Here is a 22,838-nt window from a genome sequence, read left to right as displayed (position 1 = left end):
TGCTTACTTCCAAGCACTCCTTGCTGAACACCACTTTCAAGTTTCTTCCTGCTTCTCGAAGTTCTCTTGCAAGTCCTCCTCCCTGGCTGTTCAGCGTTTCACATTCCCATTGGGTTCTTCCGAGGCCCCCCTCTCTCCTCAGTCTAGACTCCCCCTGGGCCGTCTCATTAAGGCCCCTGGATTCAGTGGCCATGAGTAGCAGAGTAGCATTTGACTATGTGCAACAGAAAAAGTGACTCTACTAGTTTAACAAAACTAGTTATTTTTGGGGGGCTTATTTTTTCAGTAAAACTGAAAATACGTGATGGGGGCTGGCACAGCAGCTCTACAATGTCGTCGTTGTCCCAGGGACTCCCTTCTGTTCTTCTGCACCATCCTCCTGTGTGGCTTGCATTCGCATGCTCGTTTTGTCTTCTATCACAAGACAGGTGCTCTGCTCTAGCAAGTTTGCGTTCTGGGCAGACAGGGGAAAGACAAAAACGCACCCGAGGGGCGCCTGGGTGGCTGTCGTTAAGTATCTGCCTTCGGCTCAGGGCGATCCCAGAGTCCTGGGATCGAGCCCCACATCAGGCTCCTCTGCTAGGAGCCTGCTTCTTCCTCTCCCACTCCCCCTGCTCGTGTTCCCTCTCCGCTGGCTGTCTCTCTCTCTGTCAAATTAAAAAAAATAATAAAATAAAATCTTAAAAAACAAACAAACCTCACCTGAGTCTCATCCATCCCTTTGTATAAAGTATCCTGGTAATCCGTCCACCTACTTCTGCTTACCTCTCATTGGGCAGAGCCGGCCATTCCTAGCAGCCAGGAAGTCGGGGAAGGCATCCTTAACTAGGCACACTGCACTCGGAACAAATGTAAGACTGATAGAATGAAGAGAATTTATATATGTACAATGGACTATTATTCAGCCACTTGCAACAACATGGATGGACCTTGAGGGCACCATGCTAAGTGAGGTCAGACAAGGAAAGAGAAATGCCGTATGATATCACTTATATGTGGAATTTTAAAAAGCTCAACTCATAAAAACAGAGAATAGAATGGTGGTTACCAGGGCTCAGGAGATGGGAGAACTGGGGAGACGTTTAAGGTTACAACCTTGCAACTAGTAAACAAGTTCTGGAGACTGCACAGCATCGTGACGATAATCAATAATACTGTGTTATAAGCTTCAAAGTTGCTAAGAGACTCGATCTTAATTGCTCTCCCCATGAAAAAGAGATGACAATTATGTGAGATGAAAGAGGTGTTAGCTAACGCTGCTAGAGTAATTATAGTGCGGTGTCCAAATGTAGCAAGCCAACACGGTGCACGCTTTAAACGTACGCGCTGTGATGTCTGGTATATCTCCGTGAGACCACAAGAGGGGGACTGATACTGGACAGGCAACCAACACGCCATTGATACACTGCTGATCCCAAGTCCACGATTCTATCCCAGACCTCTGCACAGCTGAAGGGGCGCTTACAGTCCCCGGCTGCCAGAGCCTTACTTTCCTGGCTCTCCGTTCTGGATCTACACCCCCGCCTTCATTAGGGTCCAGGTTTGTTGACCTTTGACACCATCTGCTGTTAAGGCACATATTCTCTGCCCTTTCCTTACAGGGTCTTTTTGATTTTCAAATACCTCTTCCTTTCTATTGCAAATCAAAAGCTATGGTTCCTAATGTTTCTTTGTCCTCCTCCTCTTCCTCCTCCTTTTTTTAAGTAGTGACTACAACCGCAGACAGCCCTGAGATCGAGAGTAGCATGCCCTACCAGCTGAACCAGCCAGGTGCCCCGTGTGCATTGTTTTAATAGCTCCAATCTTTCCTTTCTTCATTCATTCGCTTAAAGTAGGCTCCGTGCCCAATGTGGGACTTGAGCTCATGACCCCGAGATCAAGAGACGCGTGCCCCTCGGACTGAGCCAGCCAGGCGCCCCTCTCCAGGCATTTTAGATGTCCCTGGATGATTGGTGAAGGATCATACGCTCAGTAAGATACAGAAGAAAATCACAAGGATTAACATTTCAAAATATTGTCTTGCTGTAGATGAAGAATGCTCGTGGCAGTACCTGTAAAGAGAAGCTAACCGAAACATAAAGATGAATGACACGAACCATTATAAATCAATTTCATAGAATTACTCTGAGTCCAGAAAATGGGAACTATAAAATTTACATGAGTACCTGGAAAGCTGTTGTGGTTGTAGTTGTTTTATTTACTATTACTGGTTTATTAGAAGGGCTCTGACTCAGGAACTGCCAAAAGGAAGGAACGCAAAGGGCGGGGTACGGGGTAAGGGGCACGTGGAGCTTCCCTGCCCTCTCTGAGTGCGTCACCTCCCAGCACCTCGTTCCGTTCAACAATCTGGAAGCTCCAATCACTGGAAAGTTTTCTATGCAATACTATTCGATGAAAAACAGGGTAGGGCATAAAATAGAAACCCACAATGTTTAAAAACATAACAGAATTAAATTCCGTAGGGATCAAAGTTGGAAGAGCTTATACTTCATCTTTCTAAACTGATTTCCTCATAAATAAAACGGGATGATTTTTTTTCGGGTGTCCATTTCATGAGGTTGGCGTAAAGAAGAAAGAAGACAAATGACGCATGTATACACTCGGCCCAGCATTTCATACATGACAAGTGCTCAATAAATGTTGGTTGTTAGGATGGTATGGTAGTCAGAAATGCAAACTGTAAGACGATAAGGTGGGAAGGGCAAAATTTTTTGCAAAATTATTTCAAGGTCAAACATTTTTAAGAAAAACAAAACTGTAAGAAAACTTGTTTCACGGGACGCCTGGGTGGCTCAGTCAGTTAAGCGTCTGCCTTCAGCTCAGGTCACGATCTCAGGGTCCTGGGATCGAGTCTTATAGGGCTCCCAGCTCAGTGGAGAGCCTGCTTCTCCCTCCGACCTCCCCTCCACACACTCATGCTCTCTCTTTCGAATAAAAAAATCTTCTAAAAAAAGAGAAAAGAAAACTTGCTTCATTTAATAAAACACCGAAGTGTCTGTGGATGACCTGATTGGGGTCCTGAGTATCTCCAAGACCTGACAGGCCAAGAAGGCCTCCTCAAGACCCTAACGAGATAATGGAAACCACGCACCCAAGTTTGGTTCCCAGTGAGGCTGATGTGGTTTGGTGGGTTGGGGTACAGAGCTGACAGCCAAGGAAGAATTCTTGAGACATCTTTGGTGCAAAAGGTGGTTTTATAGGATACGACTTGGCAGAAAGAGCTGCCTTGGGATTGTGGGGAACAACTGATTATATACTTTGGGGTGGAGGGAAGTGAGACAAAGGGAAGTTCTAAAAGGACTTTCATATGCTAAAGAAGACTCACAGGATCCTGGAGGCCTGGCGATTGTCGATTGTCGAGCTAAGGTTGTTTTCCCCTCCAGGGAGGCATTCACTTGAAGACAGTTGGGAGTTTCCTGCAGGAAGGTTCTACTCTGCCTGCCTCAAGTATTTGTCCAAGGGCTGCAGGTTATATGGACATTTAATTTTATCTACGTTTCCTTCTGCCTTTGTTTCCCACATTGGATCATGCTAAGGTCAAGCAGGCAGAGCTCTCCCGGCGATACAAAGAAGGCGCACCTGGCAGGAGGGGATCCTGAGAGATGGGTGAAAGGGAGGTACACGGTTTCTCATAAAGACAGCCATCCGTGTCGGGGACGGACCGCATGGCAACGGGAAATTGACATCACTGAAGTCCCAGATGGAACGGGACATGTACTTCTCCACGTCTTCGGTAGGCTCCGTGCTCCCAACGTGATGCTCACAGTTTAGTTCAGTTCAGCAAAGACTAAGCGAGCGCGCTCTGTCTCAGGCACCGACTGGGCCAGGGACTTGGGGTGCAGAGGCAAGTAAGACACTTTCCGTTCCCCTGAAGAGCTCACAGCCTGCGGGCGGAAACGGATAACGGTATTCCGGGGAGTCAGTCCGACGTCAGAAGCTGCAGCAGGTGGCAGAGTCTTAGTCATCTGGGGACGACGCGGAGGTGAAGTCGGAGAGGACCCGTCCAGGGAGTTGAAGTGCTCGAAGACAGAAGACAAATCCATTTTAAGGCAGAGAAGGCTTTTAGCTCTGGCACATTCAGCCTGCAGCCTGCTTGAAGATCTACACCACGGCATGGATATGGACCTCCGTAACGTCCAGCCCGGCAGCGGGCAGCCCGAAGTCACAGCACAGTTCCTTGCAAGCAACGCCTCCTTCTTGCTGTCACTGAAGACACTACTCCGAGGAGCCCGCTCCGGGGAGTCTCATCTGCCACGAGAGTTGGAAGAAGAGCGGCACCCACAAGGAGACCAAGTTTCTGGAAGGAGGAAACGTGGCTAATTTTCATAAACAGATGAGGCAAAAAGTGGGTGTCGTCATGAAATGTTGAAATCCCAGCCAAAGCAAGTGCATAGGTTGGAGCCTGCAGCAGAGCCAACCCCAGTGGGCCCAGAATGCAGCTTGGGGGCCACACTGCACAATCCGTCCCCACTGGAATGCCAGTCAGCCAGCCATCTCAGGAACACTGACGGCCTGCCCTGTACCAGGGACACAAGGACACCATCCCAAGAAGCCTGAGGATTACAGGGTACAGGGAGAGAGCTAGGAAGGCAAGGGAGGGGACGCTTAACCTAGTGTGGGGGACCAGAGAAAGCGGGAGGGCGTCCTGTTTCTGCTGAGACCTGAAAGGTAAGGGAGGAAGGAGCCAGGTGGGGAGGAACAGGACGTATTTCAGCGAGAAGGGCACGTGACCAGTCCAGCGCTGGGTGTTGGGCTGAGGAGGGGAAATGCCTCTTCCCCAGTTCTGGTCATAAGTCTTCCCTGAAGACTCTTGGCCTCTGGCCCTCCCTTAATCCTCCGCAGTGAGGAAGGGCAGGTTATTTGATGGGTATCTGTTTGCCATGGTCTCAGCCTGTTGAGGGTGATGTGAGGTCACCCGCTGGGAATGCCCGGGGGCACTCGCCTGGACCCCTACTACTGCGGCAGGCCTCCCCTCCTCCCACGGGAGCCAACCTGGCGCTAGACTGCAAGATGCACCTCCCAGCGACCTTCAGGGAACCTTAACGACATGAGGTTTATGACCCACAAGCCCTGCAGGGTACACAGCAGCCTGAGGGCCCCGCCCGGAGGTCAGGGATAACGAGAGTGCAGCCGACCTGGGATTCGGCCTTCTCTGGGTTGGGCGGCGGGTGGAGGGGGTGGGGGGGTTCACAAGTTCACTCTTTACTGGTGAATTTAAAACAAAGTTCTGAAGATCGGACGCACTGCATAGCAATTACAGTCAATTGTACCCTAAAGTTCAAAGTTGCTAAGAAACTAGATCTTAACCGTTTTCACTAGAGAAATTCTGTGACATGACAGAGCGTGGGCGAACGTTGTGCGCGTGCGCATAGTGCAACATACACACGTACCAAATCAACACGTTGTGCACCTGGGGCCTACGTGATGCTGCGTATCAGTTACACCTCGATGAACAGAAGAAAAGGAAACACTTAAAAAAATAAAATATAAGAGCGAGAATTAGAGCACGGGACGGGAGAGGCAGGGTCCCTCACGTGGCCAGTTCTGTGGGTCCCCCAGGGCTCTCTGAGGGGAGCTTCATGGATGGGGCAGCCTGGCTGGCTGGCTGTGTGTGGCGCCGGCGGCACGTTTACTGGAGACGGAGGTCCCTGAGACGGACGCCTTGGCGATCGCAGGCTTGGTTAATGGCAGGCGCTTGTGTTACAGTCTAAAAGCTAACTGCCAGGCTCGGACGCTAGAGTATCATTCGACGTGTAGTGCAGGAAACAGGAAGCTCTCCAGATGTTTTGGGTAGGAAAGGACACCAGGTATCCATGCTCGCGTCACTGGAAAGACTGGAAGGGGGGGAAGAGCTGGCTCGAGGACAAGGTCTCCAGGGTGACTCCAAAAGCCCAGGAGAAATGGCCCACGAGCGGAGCTATATCTCGGAGCCCTGCGCTGGACTGAGCGAACGCAGACCGCCATGGCTGCAAGGCAGGGACCCGGAGACCTTAGTCAGGAAGCCGACACAACAGCTTGATAGGCCCCACGGATGGGTGCTGGAAAGTTGCCGCAGGAAAACCTCACCCTGACTGGCCGGCAACAACAACAAAAATCAAAAGGGCCACCCATCAGATATGCACCTGTTTCCAACCAGAACCATAGCTACAAAGGAGTCTGTGACTCCAGTTTTTGGCTTTCTGACCTCTGTAGTCAGGAAGGGCTGGAGGTTGGAAGAGCTGAGCCACCGCACTTGTCACAGTGGTCGTGACCGGTAGACCCAAGCTAGCAGAGGTTCTGGATCTCGGGATCTGGTTTTTCTTTTTCTCTCTCTACCGGGATGAGTGGGAGGCGGTGTCTGCCCTACACACGCCACCTTGCCCTTAGATGGGCTAGTCCAAGGTCAAGGTTGGGGACTGGGTGATAGCAAGTGGGTTTGGATTCAAACACTGAGCTATGTCCTCCAATCTCTTTCGATTTTCTTACCTGCTGACTTTGTTTTTTGGGTTTTTTTTTTTTTTTTCAGTTGTTTCAGAATGTGGGTAGGGAAGAATACAATTTATAGGGTCCTCCCAAAAACCCATCTTCTTTTTTATTTTTTAATATTTTATTTATTCATTTGCCAGAGAGAGGGAGAGCGAGCACGAGCAGAGGGGTGCGGCAGGCAGAGGGAGAAGCAGGCTCCCCACCAAGCAGGGAGCCCAATGTGGGACTTGATCCTAGGACCCTGGGATCATGACCTGAGCCGAAGGCAGGTGCCCAACCGAGCCACCCAGGCGTCCCAAAAACCCATCTTCTAATACGCTGCAGTGCAAAGAGCTGAGGATAGACACCAAATGAGACTGAAGAGGATGATTCTATTAGGTCTTCTGGGTCTACTAAGGATAGTGGATTTGAACATAAGGCCATGAAAAAGTCATAGAGAAGCATATTTGAAGGGACGACCCTAAAGTTAAAACGCATTAAATGGACAAAGAAGCAAAACAAGGAGAAAATCATTGCGGGAAGTACAATGAGTTGGTTTCCTTACTCTGCCCCTCGTGCGCTGTGTGACCCCTGCGTCCCAGTCTCTTCATCTGTAAACTGGACATAATTAAATCTTTATCTCAGGAGAACGAAAAGGGAACACTGCCTAGGATGGTCCTTGCCAGAAAAAGGTCGACTCTGAACCCAAGTCCAACACTGTAATCACTAACGAAGCAAGTTCGCAAAATGAATTTGGACGACAACAGAGTAACGTAAAGCACCCTCTCTCTAAAACCAAACCCCAAACGATGAGTCGGCTTGAGAGTATCTGAAACTTTACACGGCGGCCACACATTTACATTCCGGATTTGCCATCACAGCTGTGGGACCACGGCCAAGTTATGGGATCTTTCCCAGCCTAGGTTTTCTCTTCTTTAAAATGGCAACAAATTACTGTACTTCACTTAGAAGCCTTCGGGAATTAGATGAGAAAACCCACCCACAGCATCTAGTACAGAATAAACGTCCAGAGGCTGCGATACGGTGCTCACGTTACCGGTGGTCAATCCGGGCCCCGCCGTCAGAGGAGCAGGTGTGAGACACAGCTCCTCCCCTCAAGGCAGGAACGCGGTGGGGTGCCCAGTGAGCGGAAGCCGTTCTTGGGGGCCGCACCACTCTCCCTCCACTTGTAAGATGGACTGCACGTCGGGCAGGTGTCAGGACAGATGGACAACAGCCTGGTGAGCTCAGCCTTCCCCCACAGGAGTGTGGGGCGTGTGGGGAGTGAGGAGAGCCCACAGGGCCACACGTCACCATGCTTTCTCCACTGACCCCGCTCCCGACGAGAAGACATCTGAGGCGAGGAAAGACAGAACTACGAGAAGACCGAGTGTCGACCCACCACGACAGCTGGCTTCTAAATGATTCCCGGTGACGGTCAGCTCCTGGTACTCATGGCCTCGCGTCATCCGCTCTGCCCGAGCGCAGGCCGGACCTGCCGACTTGCTCCTAAAGAACAGAACGGGGTGTTGAGATAGCACTTTCGAGATCCGTCGTAAAAGACGGTGACCCTGATCCCGCCCGAACTGCCTCCTCTCTGCTTGCTCTGATGCAGCAAGCTGCCGCACTGGGAGCTGTCCGAGGGAGATGTTCCCCGGGCGAGCAACTGGGCAAGACCCTCAGTCCAGCAGCCTCTGAGGAGCTGAATCGCGCTGACAACCTCACCAGTGAGCTTGGAAGCGGGTCCCCCCCCACTGGAGCCTTGAGGTCTCAACTGCAGCCCCGGCCAACACCTTGCTGGCAGCCTCGCGAGAGACCCTCAAGTACAGGACCCAGCTAAGCCATACCCAGGTTCTTGACCCACACAAGCTATCAGATAGTAAATGCTGTAAGTCACAGTTTATGGGTAACTTATTATGCAGCAAGAGATAACAAGTACGCCCAGCAAATAACAAGTCCCTAAGTCTCTCTTAACTAGGCTTCCTTCCCAAAGTGGTTGGTCCATCCAGGAAACACAACCAAATCTGAGTGCTTCGGCTGTCAGTGGGCCACAGGGAATACGGTCCCGGTAATTACTGCCCTAGCTGCCAGCATCCCCCTCCCTCAGGCAGCAGAGAGACCGTATAGATCCGCGACTCCCCATCTTCCTGAGTAAGACTCAGCGGACAGCCTAAGAAGTAACCAGATGAACTGGGTGGGATATTAGAGGGTTCCCATTACCGCCCTCATTCAAACAGAGGTGGGCACCAAAAAGCAAACACACGAACATGAAAAACACCCACAAAAACCGAAACTCAACTCAAATGGAGGAAGTTAATGCGAGATACAAAAGTTAGATGAGGAACATTCCTTCGAAGGTCTGTACCAGGAAAGTCTAAATACTTTGCTCGCTCTCAAGGAGGTTAGAGCAAACACAGAGTCCAGGAAACAGGAAATGAAGGAGCAGACAAGAAGACATCAGTCAGAAGGTGGAGCAGCAGCAGCATAACTGGGGAAAATAAGGCGAATGATAATTACAGAAAATAAAAGCACTTTAGAAATGTCAAAACTTGACCAAATTTGGAGCACCTGGCTGGCTCAGTTGGAAGAACGTACAACTCTTTATCTCAGGGTTGTGAGTTCAAGCCACACATTGTGTGTGGACGTGACTTAAATAAAGAAAACTTAGGGGCGCCTGGGGGGCTCAGTTGGTTGGGCATCTGCCTTCAGCTCAGGTCACGATCCCGGCGCCCTGGGATCGAGGCAACATCGGGCCCCCCGCTCAGCAGGGGGACTGCTTCTCCCTCTCCCTCTCCCCCGCTCATACTCTCTCTCTCTCTCTCAAATAAAATCTTTAAAAATAAATAAATAAATAAATAAATAAATAAATAAACTTAAAAAAAAAAATCGACCAAACAAAATTGACCAGAGTTTACCAAAAATTGTAGTGATGTTAATGTAGTCTTGCTTTTCAAGCTTTTTCTTTTTTCTTTTTTTAAGACTTTTTAATTTATTTACTTGACAGAGAGAGAAACAGCCAGGGAGAGAGGGAACACAAGCAGGGGTGTGGGAGAGGAAGAAGCAGGCTCCCAGCAGAGCAGGGAGCCCAACACAGAGCTGGATCCCAAGACCCCGGGATCACGCCCTGAGCCGAAGGCAGCCGCTTAACGACTGGGCCACGCAGGCGCGCCTTCCCAGCTTTTCCTGAGATATAATTGACACATTGTGTGAGTTTCAGGTGTACAGTGTATTGATACATTTATAAGTTGCAAAATGGTTAGCACCACAGTGCTTACTACCTGCTGTTGGCAGTCTTGGTTAAAAGTAACCAGAACGGGGGACACCTGGGTAGCGCAGTCGTTAAGCGTCTGCCTTCAGCTCAGGGTGTGATCCCGGCGTTCTGAGATCGAGCCCCACATCAGGCTCCTCCGCTGGGGGCCTGCTTCTTCCTCTCCCACTCCCCCTGCTTGTGTTCCCTCTCTCGCTGGCTATCTCTATCTCTGTCAAATAAATAAATAAAATCTTTAAAAAAAAAAAAAGTACCCAGAATGAAAACCGAAGGACAAAAAAGTGGAAAAAAGAACTTGAAACAAAATTCAAATACACAGAGGAAAACATTGCTAATTGAAGATCTGAACCTGGGAATCGAAAAGCTCACTAACGGGGCGCCTGGGTGGCTCAGTTGGTTAAGCACTTGATTCCTGATCTCAGCTCAGGTCATGATCTCAGGGTTGTGAGATGGTGCCCCCTGTCGGGATCTGTGCTCAGCACGGACAGTGCTTGAGATTCTCTCGCTCCCTCTTCCTTGGCCCCTCCCCCCTTCTCTCTCTCTCTAAAAAAAAAAAAAACAACCACCCAAATTAAAACATGGACGTACTATCTGAAGTTATCAATCTATAAGATTAAACAAAGAAGCATACAGCAACCCGGTGTCAAAATTAACTGTTTATAAAATTTTTTTAAAAAAAAGTCAAGTTGGTTTCCAGTTTCTCAGCAACAGCTAATGCCAACAGCGAAGATGAGATGCGACCCAGGGCTCTGCCGCTGCGTCGGTTGCTGCTCACAAGGTGCAGAACGGAAAGGCGTTATCTCACATGCACATTCCAGGTGTGAGAACTCTGAATCCATGAAAGAATAACTGAATCTAATTTATGGAATCAGTCAGGATTCGATCAGAGAAGTGGAACTGTGTGCGTGCACGTGCGTGTGTGTGTGCGTGTGTGTGTGTGTGTGTAGGGATTTGACTCCTGCAGTGTGGGAGCTGGGTCGGCAGTCTTCCTAAGGCTGGTGCCTTCAGAATGTGATGCTGGGGACTGAGGGCCACCGGGCCAGCCGTCAGGAAGGGACAGGAGACATAACAGAGAAAGCACAAGAGCAATCTGAACCCCGGGAGCTGGAGTCCACGAGGACAGTCCGCGGGGCAGAAACTCATGCCAGCAGGGCCCTCCTCCCAGGGCTAAGCACCCGCACCCGGCCCAAGAGACAGAGATGCTCTGGGGGGATCCACGGGAAGGTGGGGCCGTGGCAGGCCTGGCTGCTATTGAGCTGAGCCGGCAGAGACATGACAGAATGTTGGAGCCAAAATTGGCTGCTGGTCTCATTTTCATCCTCCAGGTCTCCATGAGAATTTCTAGTCTTTGGGGCCATTCTAATCAGAAACATACAGGAAAGGTAATTCTGGAAAATATAATCTGGCCTACGCAAGTGGGAACGTTACAAAGACCCCACGGTCCATCCCTTTTTGACTTGGCACCTGTACACATCGCCTTAAACCACACTCTCCAAAGAAAGACAGTAGCAAAATCACACTTCTGAGTAACACGACACAATATCCCCCGTATGGCCAAAAGCACACTGACCTTCTCCCCAGAACAACAGCAGGGTCCCTTGCTTGTCTTTGAAGAATGTTCATTCTTTTCCAAGCTGGTTCATACTCCCTTTTTGACATCTTAAAATTTAAATACTTACATATAGAGTTATTTCTTATGAGCACATCTTAAATTAGAAGATAAAGGGTGGAGAGAAGAGATCAAAGAATTGGTTAATATTTATTAAAATATATTCACATCACGATAAGGAAGGAACACTCGTATCTATCACAGTCTGTGTCCCACCACAGGTCACGAGGTCACAGCTAGTATTTATAACTTACCATCGGTCACTACTTACTCCATACTTCTGTCCTCAGCAAGGACTTCGGTTCATCATAGTTCCTCACCTAGTGGAATGACCCAAACCTTGTGGAGGGTGTGGGCCATTACCATATAAATTGGGTTATTATGGTTTTCCTTTGACTTTAATCAGGGGCTATGGAAGTACTATAAGGTACTGCAAAGGATCTCGGGTATTCTCCCACCTTATCCCCACTGTGTGGTAACAACCCAATTTCTCATGGATAGTCAGGATCAATCACCCAGCCAGTACTTTGCCTGTTTATTCGGTGCCCAAAGACACCAGATGGCAGCTTCCAGCTCCATTTCAAGGCAATCCTTGCTGTGTCTCCTGGTGAAAGCATTTCTCCCTTTATAACTAAGACTTCTAGACCAGTAGAGAGGCCAAAGTTGCAGGAATGGGAAGCAAAAATTTGACTATTGGATCAACGGGGCTGATAGGGAGAGGAGAGACTTTCATCTTTATGCCTTGACCCCTGGACTCCTGGATCCAGGGTGTGGGAGAAGCACGATGTTGATTTAGGGCATATACCACGTGCCGCAGGACATTGCCTCAGCCCTGCAAGGTATCGCCACCTAGCTGATACTGTAACCGAATCTTCGGTCATTCAGCCACGTGTGAGGGCAGTTGCTTCAAGATGATGGGGGAACATGGTAAGACCAGTGAATGCCAAGGGCATGAACGCACTTCTGCCTTTCGTTGGCTGTGAATACCATTATGGCGGATGACACGTTCTCTAAGGCCACAGATGGCGGTTTTGGCAGAAGCCCTGTGGGCAGGGAAGGCGAATCTATGTCCAGAGCAAGCGTCAATTCCAATAAGAACAACTTGCTGCCTTTTTCATAATGAAAGTGGTCCAATGTAATCAGCCTAACACCAGGTAGCTGGCTGATCCCTTCGGGCAATGGCGCCGTGTCAGGGGCTCAGTGTGTCTCTTGTGCTGGCAGATCACTCGGCAGCAGCTGCAGTCAGGTCAGTCTGGGTGAGCACAAGTCCACTGCTGTCACTATGGCCACTTCGGTTGGCGTTGAGTCCACAGGAGTTGCTGGGGAAGGAGGCTGTCGGATGTCTACGGAGTGGGTCATTCCATCCATCTGGTTATTAAAATCTTCCTCTGCCCTTTGGCGAGCATTCACGGGGAACACAAGTTAGCTTTGTGTTCTGTCATTCAAAGGCCTGTCCTCCTACCTCTTCCTCAGGCCTTTTGATTTTTCAGTTGTGTCCTTTCCAAGTCCAACTACCCAGCCAAACGATGATTTGGTGCAGACCCTTTCTTCTGACCATCTCTCCTTCCAGGCAAAATGAACAAACAAGTACATTGTTCCAAGTTCTGTCCACTGGGAGGATGTCCACTCCCTGTCCACTCTCAGGTGATGCATGCCCACCACGCAGAGCTATCTGTAAACGAAGCCCCAGACTTCCTCGCCCCGTGAACTGTCACAGGGAATTGCCCATGAAGGCATGGGTGTGGGCTGCGAGAGAATGTAGTGTAGCAGGAAGAGGGCTTTGGGCATCTTGGAATTGGTGACAGGACCTCAGGGCAGGAGAAGATTGACTTCCTCGGGCAGGGATGGAAGGGCTGCGTCTAGTGGCAAAAAAGGTCTGAGGTCCCTAGCTTCCCTGGCATCTGCCCTTGTGGCCATCCTGATGCACAAACTCAGGTTCCTTCCAAGTAATACTCCAGCTTCTTTTCCTTTTTTTTTTTTTTTTTTTTTTTAAATTAGGCTCCAAGCCCAGCATGGGGTTTGAACTCGGGACCCTGAGATCCAGAGTCACATACTCTATCAACTGAGCCAGCCAGGCGCCCCCTAACACCCTAACTTCTAATGAAAGAAACCCTGTGAGGCTGGGATTCATTTGTGTTGTAATTCAATGCCAGAAGGACTCACAAGACTCGGTAAGTAGTTACACTCATGGCTACATTTTCTTCCAGCAAAGGACACCGAGCAGAAGCGGCAAGAGAACAAGATGCACTGGTGGGGTCCAGCGGGATCCAGCGTAAGCCTGTCACGTTTTTCCATGTCCGAGAGCACACGGGAATGCTTCACCAAATAGCGAACCACGGGTAAGTGCGGGGTGCCCATGCCCAAGGAGGCCGGCTTTAGTCTCAGGTCCGAGGGGGCTGGTCATGTGGACATAACCCACTATTTTTTTTTTTTTAATTTAAATTCAATCAGCCAACACACAGCACAGTATTAGTTTCAGATGCATCGCCCGCTGTGAACACTCCCCTCATGTTCCACGGGAGGACTCTGGGTTTGGTTTTCAGTATCTCGGCCCAGCAACCAGAAGCCACAGTGCTTCCTTCACGGTCATCACAGAGGCCATGACATCCCTTCTGCAGACGGTGAGCTGCGAAGTAAAACTTAAAGGTCCTGGTTTTTAAATTAAAGACATCATTTTAATTTTAAAGAGATGTTACAACTCTTTGACTAAACAATTGCGCCTTTAGGAATTTATGTGAGAAAATAATAAGGATGTGTCCGAAGCCAGAACTGTCAGCATGACTCCCCAGAGCACTGTCTCTAGCAGTGACACACTGGACATTGCTCACACGCAACACGTGTGCACCTGGAACGTAATTTTGCATTGTGCGTTGGGGTACGTCCACAAAATGGAATGCTCAGCAGCTATTAAAAATGTCACAGGAGAACATTTATTGACATGAAGAGGTGTTTAGGACAAGCTGATATAGGAGTCAAGGAGTCAAACAACATATAGTAATGATTCCACTTTTGTAAAAAATATATATGCATAGATAGCAAAAAAGGCTTGCAAGGATGGACACTAAACTGGTAACGGAGCTTCCCAGGGAAGGGAGTAAACGAGTGTTTATTTTGTTTACCTGTATTTCTCTTTTCCCCATAAATCACATGATTTGCTTTCGCAATACCAAAATGTCAACCTATTTCAACCCTTCATTTTGATTAAAATGATTAAAACACATCCCTTGGGAAAAAAATGGGAGGTTTTCAGAAGCAGAAATGAATTCCAAGCTGCCGCGGGGGCAGCGAGTCTGTTCTCCGGAGAAGCGGGCAGGAGCCTTCACGGCGCCGGCAGGCCGGGTTCCGCGGGACAGCAGCGCCCCTTAAGCGTCAGGGTTCTCGCTCCAGCCCCCGTGCCCTGGGGCCAAGCAACTCCCCGCAGGTCCGTCCTACTCTTGCTGAGTCACCATCCTCATCATCTTCAGAGCCATGTCCCCTTGGTCAGAAGGAACCTGGAACCAAACGGTATCTGAGCCCACGCTCCTGGTTCTCGGTCCAGGCGCGACATGTGAGACCCTGCTCCCAGGAGGAGTGTGGGCTCCGAGACAGCAGCCTGGGAGGGACATCTGCACCCGAGTGCGCCCCTTACGGGAGGGTTCCATGTCTGAAATGACCCCTGTGTGGGACAGAAGCTCATCAGGTTGCAGGGGTCTAAAGAAGTTAGCACTTAGGACAGGACCTGCCGCCCCATTTGGGGCTGATCTGTTGATTTACTTATTTATTTTTAGAGAGAGCGAGCGATCGAGAGCAGGGAGGGGTGGAGGCACAGGGAGGGAGAGAATCCCAAACGGACTCTCCGCTGAGGGCAGAGCCTGACTTGGGGCTCGGTCCCATGATCCTGAGATCCCGACCTGAGCGGAAATCAAGACTCGGACACTTAACTGCCTGAGCCCCCCCAGGCATCCCTGCTGATTTCCTTGTAAGACCTGTGCTTATGTTACCAGGACCCAGCCTGTTCAAGGAAGAGGGGAGAGTCTAAACGTATAAAGGGTCCTCTGGGAATAGAGTACAAAATAGCCAAGAGGGAAGCGAACGGCAAATCTGTCAACAGATACAACAAATACGATGCTTTGTTTGGGCGGCGACCCGTCTTGGTATTATTGTTATTATTCAATTTTCTTTTGTTTTTCCTTTAGATTTTTCAAATAGGTTCCACACCCAACATGGGGCTCGAACTCATGACCCTGACATCAAGAGTCACATGCCCTACTGCCTGAGCCAGCCAAACGCCCCATCCCTTACATTTTTCAAATAATTCCTTTATAAACCCCCTTCCCACACACCGTTGAAAAGGGGAGGGACAGAGGCCTCAGTTTCTCCTCCACAAAGATGGGCGTCCAGTTGACGGCCCCAAGTTCTGAGCGTCCATGGCTCCATGATTCTCTACAGCACCCTGCTGTCCCCAACCCTCTTGCCCAGCAAGGTCCCCTGGAAGCACAGGCACAGTGGGGTATATACCAAAAAGACATTTCATCAACTAAAGTGGAAGTGGTTGGGGAGAATTTAATAACAGTTTCCAGGAGCTATTTTAAGGCTACCCTAACTGATGTCTTGGTTCTCTCGGGGACAAGCCAGAGGAAATGGGGCTGAACTCCAGCACAGGAGCGAGAGCATGTGCTCTCCTTCCTCTCCTCTCCTCCTTCCCTTCCCACCTGCCCCCGCAGGGACACTTCTCACAGCACTGTGCCCTAAGACTTCCTGCTAGCTTCCTCCCTAGTTGATACTGAGGGTACTCAGAATACTTAAACCCTAATGGGGAGGCGCCTGCTTTCAGCTCAGGTTGTGATCCCAGAGACTTGGGATCAAGCCCTGCATTGGGCTCCCTGCTTAGCGGGGAGTCCCTCTCCTCCTGCTAGCTCATGTGCTCCCAAGTGCACACGCACGCTTGCTCGCGCGCGCGCGCGCTCTCTCTCTCTCTCTCTCTCTCTCTCTCTCTCTGTCTTAAATAAATAAATAAAATCTTAAAAAAAAAAAAAAAAGCGCCCTAACGAAATGCCCTCCTAACCCTGCTGCCTTGTTCATGGTCTCTTCAGATCAAGTTTCTTAGCAGGGCAGGCTACTACTTCCTTCCAGTTTCTGAGAGGACGTTGTCCTCCTCCCTCACTGCTCATTCATCAGCTCCACCCTTTCCATGCTGGCTTCCGGGCTTGCCCCTGCACTGAGAGCGCTTGCCACGAATACTACAAGCACTAGGAATACCGCTGTGCCCAAACCACTGCTGACACTTCGCTCCTTTATCTGAGTTGGTGGCAGCTTGGGACACCAGCGGCCTCTGGGGACTTTGCAGGTGCCCACGTCCCTGGCCTCCCTCCTGCTTTTCTGGCTGCCTTTTCTCAACTCTCATTTGCAGGTCCTTCTTTCACTTCCTGCCTGTTAAATACTGGGGTACCCAGGCCCATCCCTGGCCCTTTTTATGTTCAACTCCCAGATCTCTCTCTCCAAGAACAAAAATCGACTCGGGATCATATATACACAGCGTATCTATTCAGTCTCCCTGTGAGCGTCCCACTTGGCGGTTCTACAGGCAAACAGGTACCAAGCCCTGCCCGTTCTCCCTTCTGACACGTCATCAAACTCCTCTACTTCTCCCCCTCCTGGATTACTACAAGAGCGCCTTAGAGGGGCGCCGGGGGGCTCAGTCAGCTGGGCGTCTGCCTTCAGCTCAGGTCATGATCCCAGGGTCCTGGGATGGAGGCCTGCTTCGGGCTCTCTGCTCAGCAGGGAGCCTGCTTCTCCCCCTGCCTGCCGCTCTCCCTGCTTGTGCTCTCTCTCTGTCAAATAAATATATAAAATCTTAAAAAAAACACAAAGTGCCTTAGATCGGCTCTTTGTCCCAGTCTCATCCCAGGCCCTCTGCTGCTAGAATGCCGTTTCTTAGACAAACTGGCAATTTTACTCCTTTGCTTTAAGACCCTCAATGGCACGCCGTTCCTTTCAGGATACACGCAAGCTCCCTAATGAGGTATCCCCAGCTCATCCCTCGCCAGGGCCCCCTGAGGCTCCTCTGGACCTATCCATGCTGTTCTCCTTTCTCCTATGCCTCCCCTTGCCTAGCCAATGCCCCTAAGGAGCTGCGTTCTGGAAAGGGCACTTCAGTTCCTGCTGAAACCTCTCTTAGCATCTCCTTGGCCATCCGAGTAAACACGCTCCGTCTGCTTGATGGACAAACGGAGTTCAAAGACCAGTTTTCTCGGCAGACCACACCCCGCAGCCCCTTCTCTATGGAGATTCTGTCCTAAGCACCAGGCTCTCAAGCGGAGAGAGCTGCCCAGAGGGCACCTTACCACCCCTCCCTAAGACTCTCCTCCAGGCAACCGCTGTCCTGGGAAGAACAGAGACCCTGCATTTAAGTGGCCAGACCAAAGCCTAACCGTGAGGGAAGCAGCTGACCACTTAGGCAGCTCTGCAGGTGTCTGCGTGCGGACGTGCAGTGGACTTACCCCTCCAGAACGTCCCCCGGCCCACGGACAGCCACTCGGTCAACCCACACCCTAAGGGGAGGTAGTGTGTTCACTTAGCAAATGCAGGAGCGAGACAACCTCATCTTTGCACACAGAGCCTCTTCCAAACTGGAATTCTGGAAGCTACTGCCGCTCGAACACTCCCCCCACCTTGTACCATGCACTGCAACTCAGCTTTTCAGAGCGCTGAACTTGGGTTTTCACTCCCCGAAAATGTAGGGAAAGACGGCTTCTCCCTTCCTCCCCCAAGGCAAGTGCATAAGAGGAAAGTAACATTAAACTCATTTCAACTAAGGAGTAAAAGAGAGCCCAGCTTCAGGCTCTCAGAAGGATTTAGGTTTTCTCAGTGAGAATCTCCAGATCCAAAGGAATGAAGCACTAAGAGCAGGATTTCATGAGAGACCTGGAAACACTCCCCAGCCCAAAGCACTTCTCAGACCAGCCCGGGCAGCGCCCTCACGCACAATCAGCAGCCCGTGCTTCACCCCGAGAGCACCTAAGAGCCCACGACCAAGGCTGAGGGACGCGGCCTCACCATGTGCCCGGCTCTGAGGATCCAGTAGAAGGCCAGGTTCTTGTAGGACTTGATGAAAGCGGACGTTTCCGAAGACTTGGGGTCACTGTACACGGCCTTCCACTTGAGCTGACTGAATTCGGGCAGCCCCGTCCACTTCAGTTTCCGCACCCAGGCCTCCTGACCTGGCGAGGGGGACAGAGCGGGGCCGGCATTAGCAGCTGGGTGGGGGAGAAACAAACTTCTAGAGCCCATCAGTTCGCCTTCCCTGAGCCGGAACGTGCACAGAACTCATCCCCAGATCCGGTTAAAAGGCAAATCCGGAGTCGGCAGGTCTGGGTAGGGCCTGAGACGCTGCCTTTCCAGCAAACTCGCAGTGATGCCCACGATACCTGGGAGAAACCTAAACGCTGAGAAGCCTAACTACTCTTGCCTCTGCCTTTCCCACCGCTGTATGCTCTGAAGGAAGGAAACTGGGGACGTCTGGAAGCGGCAGGACTCGCCGGAGGACTGAGAGGTCGCCGGGTCGGGGGACGCGCACGTGGACCACCTGCGCAGGCCATGGAAGAAACACAGGTCCCCTTCGAAGCGGCCCTCAGCACCCTTGGCTTACAATTGGAGGAAATAGCCAATCCCGCGGACCTCAAGGGGTGTGTCGTACCTGTCAGACCGTGTGCCCTGATTTACCTGGGGATTCGGAGAACCTGCCTCCGTCTTTACCCGGTCCTACTGAAACAGAACCACAAAGGCCACTTCCCCGGGTCCTCAGGGTTAGAGGCAGTGGGGTTTAGTTACAACCCAGCTTGCAGGGCTTACCGCCTGCTGACAGTGCCAGAGACTCAATAGCCCATTGGCCCCATGGCCAGGAAAGGGTCTCTTTTCCTATTTCTGTGGTGGGAGTAGGTGTCGTGCGTTTCTTAATTATACTTAAGGGCCTCAAAACCTGGCAGGCCCGGGCTTCTCTAAGGGGCACCGTGATGAGAGAGCAGAAGGCTGGCTGAGGGCAAGCACAGGCTGACACCCTGCAAACTGCCCCACTCCCCCATCTGAGTGCCCTTCCGCAGTCCCTGCGGGCTGCCCTAAAGCTAAGGGAAATAAAAACAAATGGTTAACTAACAAATCACAGTCCAGCAAGACCTCTGCCTCCCTCAGTTTACAACTGTCTCATGATTTACAAGAAAAAACCCTTATCAATAACCTAACTTCCAGAAGGAAACTCCCAACTGTCTTAATGTTAATGCTTCACTAGAGGGAGAAACCACCTTACCCTGACAAGCGCCAGGCCTCCAATACCTCGTAGGTCCTCTTTAGCATACAAAAGTTCTTCTGAAAACCTTTTTTCCTTACCCCCAACTCCATACAACCCCAGGGCAGCAGCTCTTTCTGCCCATGGGTCCTGTCCCTGTGCTTTCATAAAATCACCATTTCGCACCAAAGACGTCTCAAGAATTCGTTCTTGGCCGTCAGCTCCGCACCTCGCCTACATTCAAAAACTGCGCCCACAGCTCTGTCCTCTTCAAAGAGGTCAAGGTTGGGGCAGATGCACGGAACAGGAAATGGCCTTCCTCCTGGCATTTCAATGTCACCAGACCCAGGACTGGCATGTCCGGGGCCAGTTCCCTTCCAGCTCACCCCACAGAAATGCCTCCACGTGCCCTGCAGCGCGTGTTCCTACCTATGGTGTCCACGATGAGATCGAGCTGTCCGTTATAGATGGTCACATTGACCCCCGCTTCCAGCAGCTCGTCCACGATGCTGATGACCGGCTTCATGAAGTCCCCCTCCATGTTCTGGAAGACGCTGGCAGACTGGCCTGCACACAAGGAAAGAGAAAGCGGTAAGAGCCTACAATCTGCCAGAACAAGAGGCACCTTTCAGCCAGAGCATCCTGGGCTCTGGCACCCAAAAGAGCCACTGTACTTCACCTAACAAAGGCCGGACACGCCCGTGCTTCACCAACAGGGACCGGCCGGCCCAGAAATCCATGCCGGAGCCAGTCACCTGAAAGGGAAGCATATCCGCACCGCGCTCTATTCACTCAAGTGCTTGTGATGACCGCAGGCCCATTTTTACCAGGGAGCCTGATGTGGGGTTCGATCCCACGACCCGGAGATCATGACCTGAGCTGAAATCAGGAGACGGATGCCTAACTGACTGAGCCACCCAGGCGCCCCCAGATGTCATTTCTGATGAGGAACTGAAACCTACGGAAGGCTGATGCCTAAGCGAACAGGGAGCTACACGAAACACTCGTTAGGCCAGGGCTCTCGGGAACACTCTCTGCTTTGGGGCAGGTGTCGGCTTTCCTCCTTTGCTAAGTGACACCGGGGCCACGTTGTTAAGTTCTGTGCAAGTGGCGCGACTCTAGTAATAAACCAACGCGGAGCCAGCCCTCAGGGAAGCCACGGGGGACGAGCCCCAGGCAAGAGAGGAGATGGTCGGCTCCGCGTCCCCGCATCCCCGGCGGACTGCTGACCGTCCTCGCCGCCACACGGAACCCCACAGTAACAGCGGCTACTATTCATTTCTGTCCGCCAGTCACTGGGTTAAGCAGGCACTTCACAAACATCCCATTTCCTCGTCACCAACCCTGGGAGGTAAGGAGTCCGAACTTGTGCAGCGGTTAAAGCAAACCAGGCCCCGCGAGGCTACGAAACATGCCCAGGGTGAACGAGCTCGTCAGTGGCAGGCGGGGCTGTGAGCCCAGGCCTGCTGGGCTCCCCAGTGCGTACGTAGGCTGAACTGCAAACCGGAGCTCAAGACGCTGGGTGTGGGTATCCGCCGGCAAGTCTGTCCTTTCCGGACCAGACACAGCTGCGGCCACACAGAGCTTTCTCTATCAGTCATCGCCTGCAAAAATGTAGTCCCCTGGCCCGTCCAGCTGCACGGGGCAGGGAGGGTCCTGTAACCAGAGAAGATGGGGCTGGAAAACGCAGTCACAGGGATCAACGGAAGGGGTGGAGAGGAAAAGGTGCTCTGGCAGGCTCGACCTTAGCTGCCTTCCTGTGATGGCCCGCACCCCTATTCTCAGTGCCACCCGGCTCCCCGTGGTGGTACCCACCCTAAAGCTCTGACACCAGATTCTTTTTATTTGATCTAATTAACTCCCCCCTCCCATTTCTAGAAAACTCTAAGGGGTGAGGCAGAAATGAAGACACTGGAGCTGGGAGGAGTCCTCTGTGAACTGCAGGTTGGAAGGATGGCCCGTGTGCCCTGAGGACCAGGGCTGGAGCCAAGTCTTAGCCTCTCAGCAGCTGTCAAGGGGCTGCCCCAGAAAGGCACTGCCTTGGGGTAACTCAAACATAAAGGAAGCCCTCCTTAGCTTGGCCTGTCTCCCCTCCAGGGATGTGGGAGTCCCACTGGCTCACGGCCTCCCTATAGCACGGAGCAGGAAGTTATCCAAGATTTCTACCTGGTCCTGGTCTCTGAGGACCCCCAAGAGTTTCTAACATGGCACCCACAAGAGAATGCAGTAGACCCTGGAACCACATCCAGCATCAGGACCAGGGGGAGCCTGGCCAGGGAGCTGGTCAAAACCTGCCCCAAAGGACCTTTGTCTGGAAGTCATACCCACAACCAACTGCGGCTTTTGGGTGTAGCTTTTTTTTTTTTTTTTTTTTTTTTTTTTTTTTAAAGATTTTATTTATTTATTTGACAGAGATAGTGACAGCCAGCGAGAGAGGGAACACAAGCAGGGGGAGTGGGAGAGGAAGAAGCAGGCTTACGGCAGAGGAGCCTGATGTGGGGCTCGATCCCATAACGCCGGGATCACGCCCTGAGCTGAAGGCAGACGCTTAACCGCTGTGCCACCCAGGCGCCCCAGCTTTTTTTTTTTTTTTTTTTAATCTCAATTTTTTTTTTTTTTTTTTTATTATGGAAAACCTCGAACTGATACAAAAGTCCGAAGAGTAAGAGGATTCCCAGGGGCTCACCATCTGCCTCCAACAATTACCAACACCTAACCCATCGTTCATTTCCCTTCCCACCCACCTCCCTACCAGCCTCTCATGCTGAACCAATTTGGGCACGTTATTTACTGTCTCCGTATTTGTTTGCTGGTCTAAAAGTGCAACCAGTAATTCAGTCCTGCCTGCAACCTGTCCTCACCACCAACAAAACCCCCTCTTCCAAGTAAGGCCCTTGCACTGGCACCTCTACTGCCCCGCAACCCCACACACGGCACTTAATTAGGGCACGGGAGTACCTCCCCAGGAGCAATCCTCAGGAATAATTTTGAGCTTCTTTCTGATGGGACCGTTCATGAGCTGACTCAAGGCGTCCTGCTGCAGGTGTCTCACGTGGCGTTGGTAAAGATGAACTGAAACAAACTGGCACCCGGTGAGTCAAAGGGCTGGAAATACGACTAAGACAACGTCTCTCCCAAGCTGCCGGCATGGTGTGCTAAGAGGGAGGCTTTCAGCGGGAAAATGAAAAGCGTCACCTTCATTCACCCCAGATGGAGGAAGAAAGCCAGACAGACGCTGAAAGTGGAGATGCTTTATT

The 22,838-nt window shown here is 51.1% G+C and overlaps 1 protein-coding gene and 2 long non-coding RNA genes across 4 annotated transcripts in view; 1 reads left to right on the top strand and 2 right to left on the bottom strand.

Annotated features, from left to right (window-relative positions):
- The window catches only part of LOC113268849 (uncharacterized), a 62,017-nt gene extending 47,894 nt beyond the window's left edge, over positions 1 to 14,123 (top strand). Inside the window, exons 4-5 of the long non-coding RNA XR_003321281.4 lie at positions 13,529 to 13,660; positions 13,773 to 14,123. This is a non-coding gene — a long non-coding RNA (uncharacterized LOC113268849). The remainder of the gene's footprint in view (positions 1 to 13,528; positions 13,661 to 13,772) is intronic.
- On the bottom strand, positions 3,176 to 9,260 carry LOC130544696 (uncharacterized). Of its 2 annotated transcripts, XR_008961166.1 has the most exons (3): positions 7,847 to 8,737; positions 5,391 to 5,834; positions 3,176 to 4,297 (listed from the first exon to the last, which is right to left on the bottom strand). It is a non-coding gene; the product is annotated as an uncharacterized LOC130544696 (long non-coding RNA). The 2 variants fall into 2 exon arrangements; XR_008961167.1 differs by lacking the exon at positions 5,391 to 5,834 and having other exon boundaries at positions 7,847 to 9,260.
- Positions 14,124 to 14,228: 105 nt separating the features above from the next.
- The window catches only part of SCPEP1 (serine carboxypeptidase 1), a 32,237-nt gene continuing 23,627 nt past the window's right edge, over positions 14,229 to 22,838 (bottom strand). The window contains exons 10-13 of the mRNA XM_026517409.4: positions 22,540 to 22,653; positions 20,011 to 20,148; positions 18,357 to 18,520; positions 14,229 to 14,812 (exon numbers count right to left, since the gene is read on the bottom strand). Of these exons, the coding sequence (XP_026373194.1) occupies positions 14,750 to 14,812; positions 18,357 to 18,520; positions 20,011 to 20,148; positions 22,540 to 22,653 (479 nt within the window). The 3' untranslated portion in view covers positions 14,229 to 14,749. The remainder of the gene's footprint in view (positions 14,813 to 18,356; positions 18,521 to 20,010; positions 20,149 to 22,539; positions 22,654 to 22,838) is intronic.

The sequence above is a fragment of the Ursus arctos genome, unplaced genomic scaffold (assembly GCF_023065955.2).
Source record: "Ursus arctos isolate Adak ecotype North America unplaced genomic scaffold, UrsArc2.0 scaffold_24, whole genome shotgun sequence".
Lineage (NCBI taxonomy): Eukaryota > Metazoa > Chordata > Mammalia > Carnivora > Ursidae > Ursus > Ursus arctos.
The sequence above is the reverse complement of the archived record's forward strand: the minus strand, read 5'-3'. Positions and strand labels throughout refer to the sequence as shown.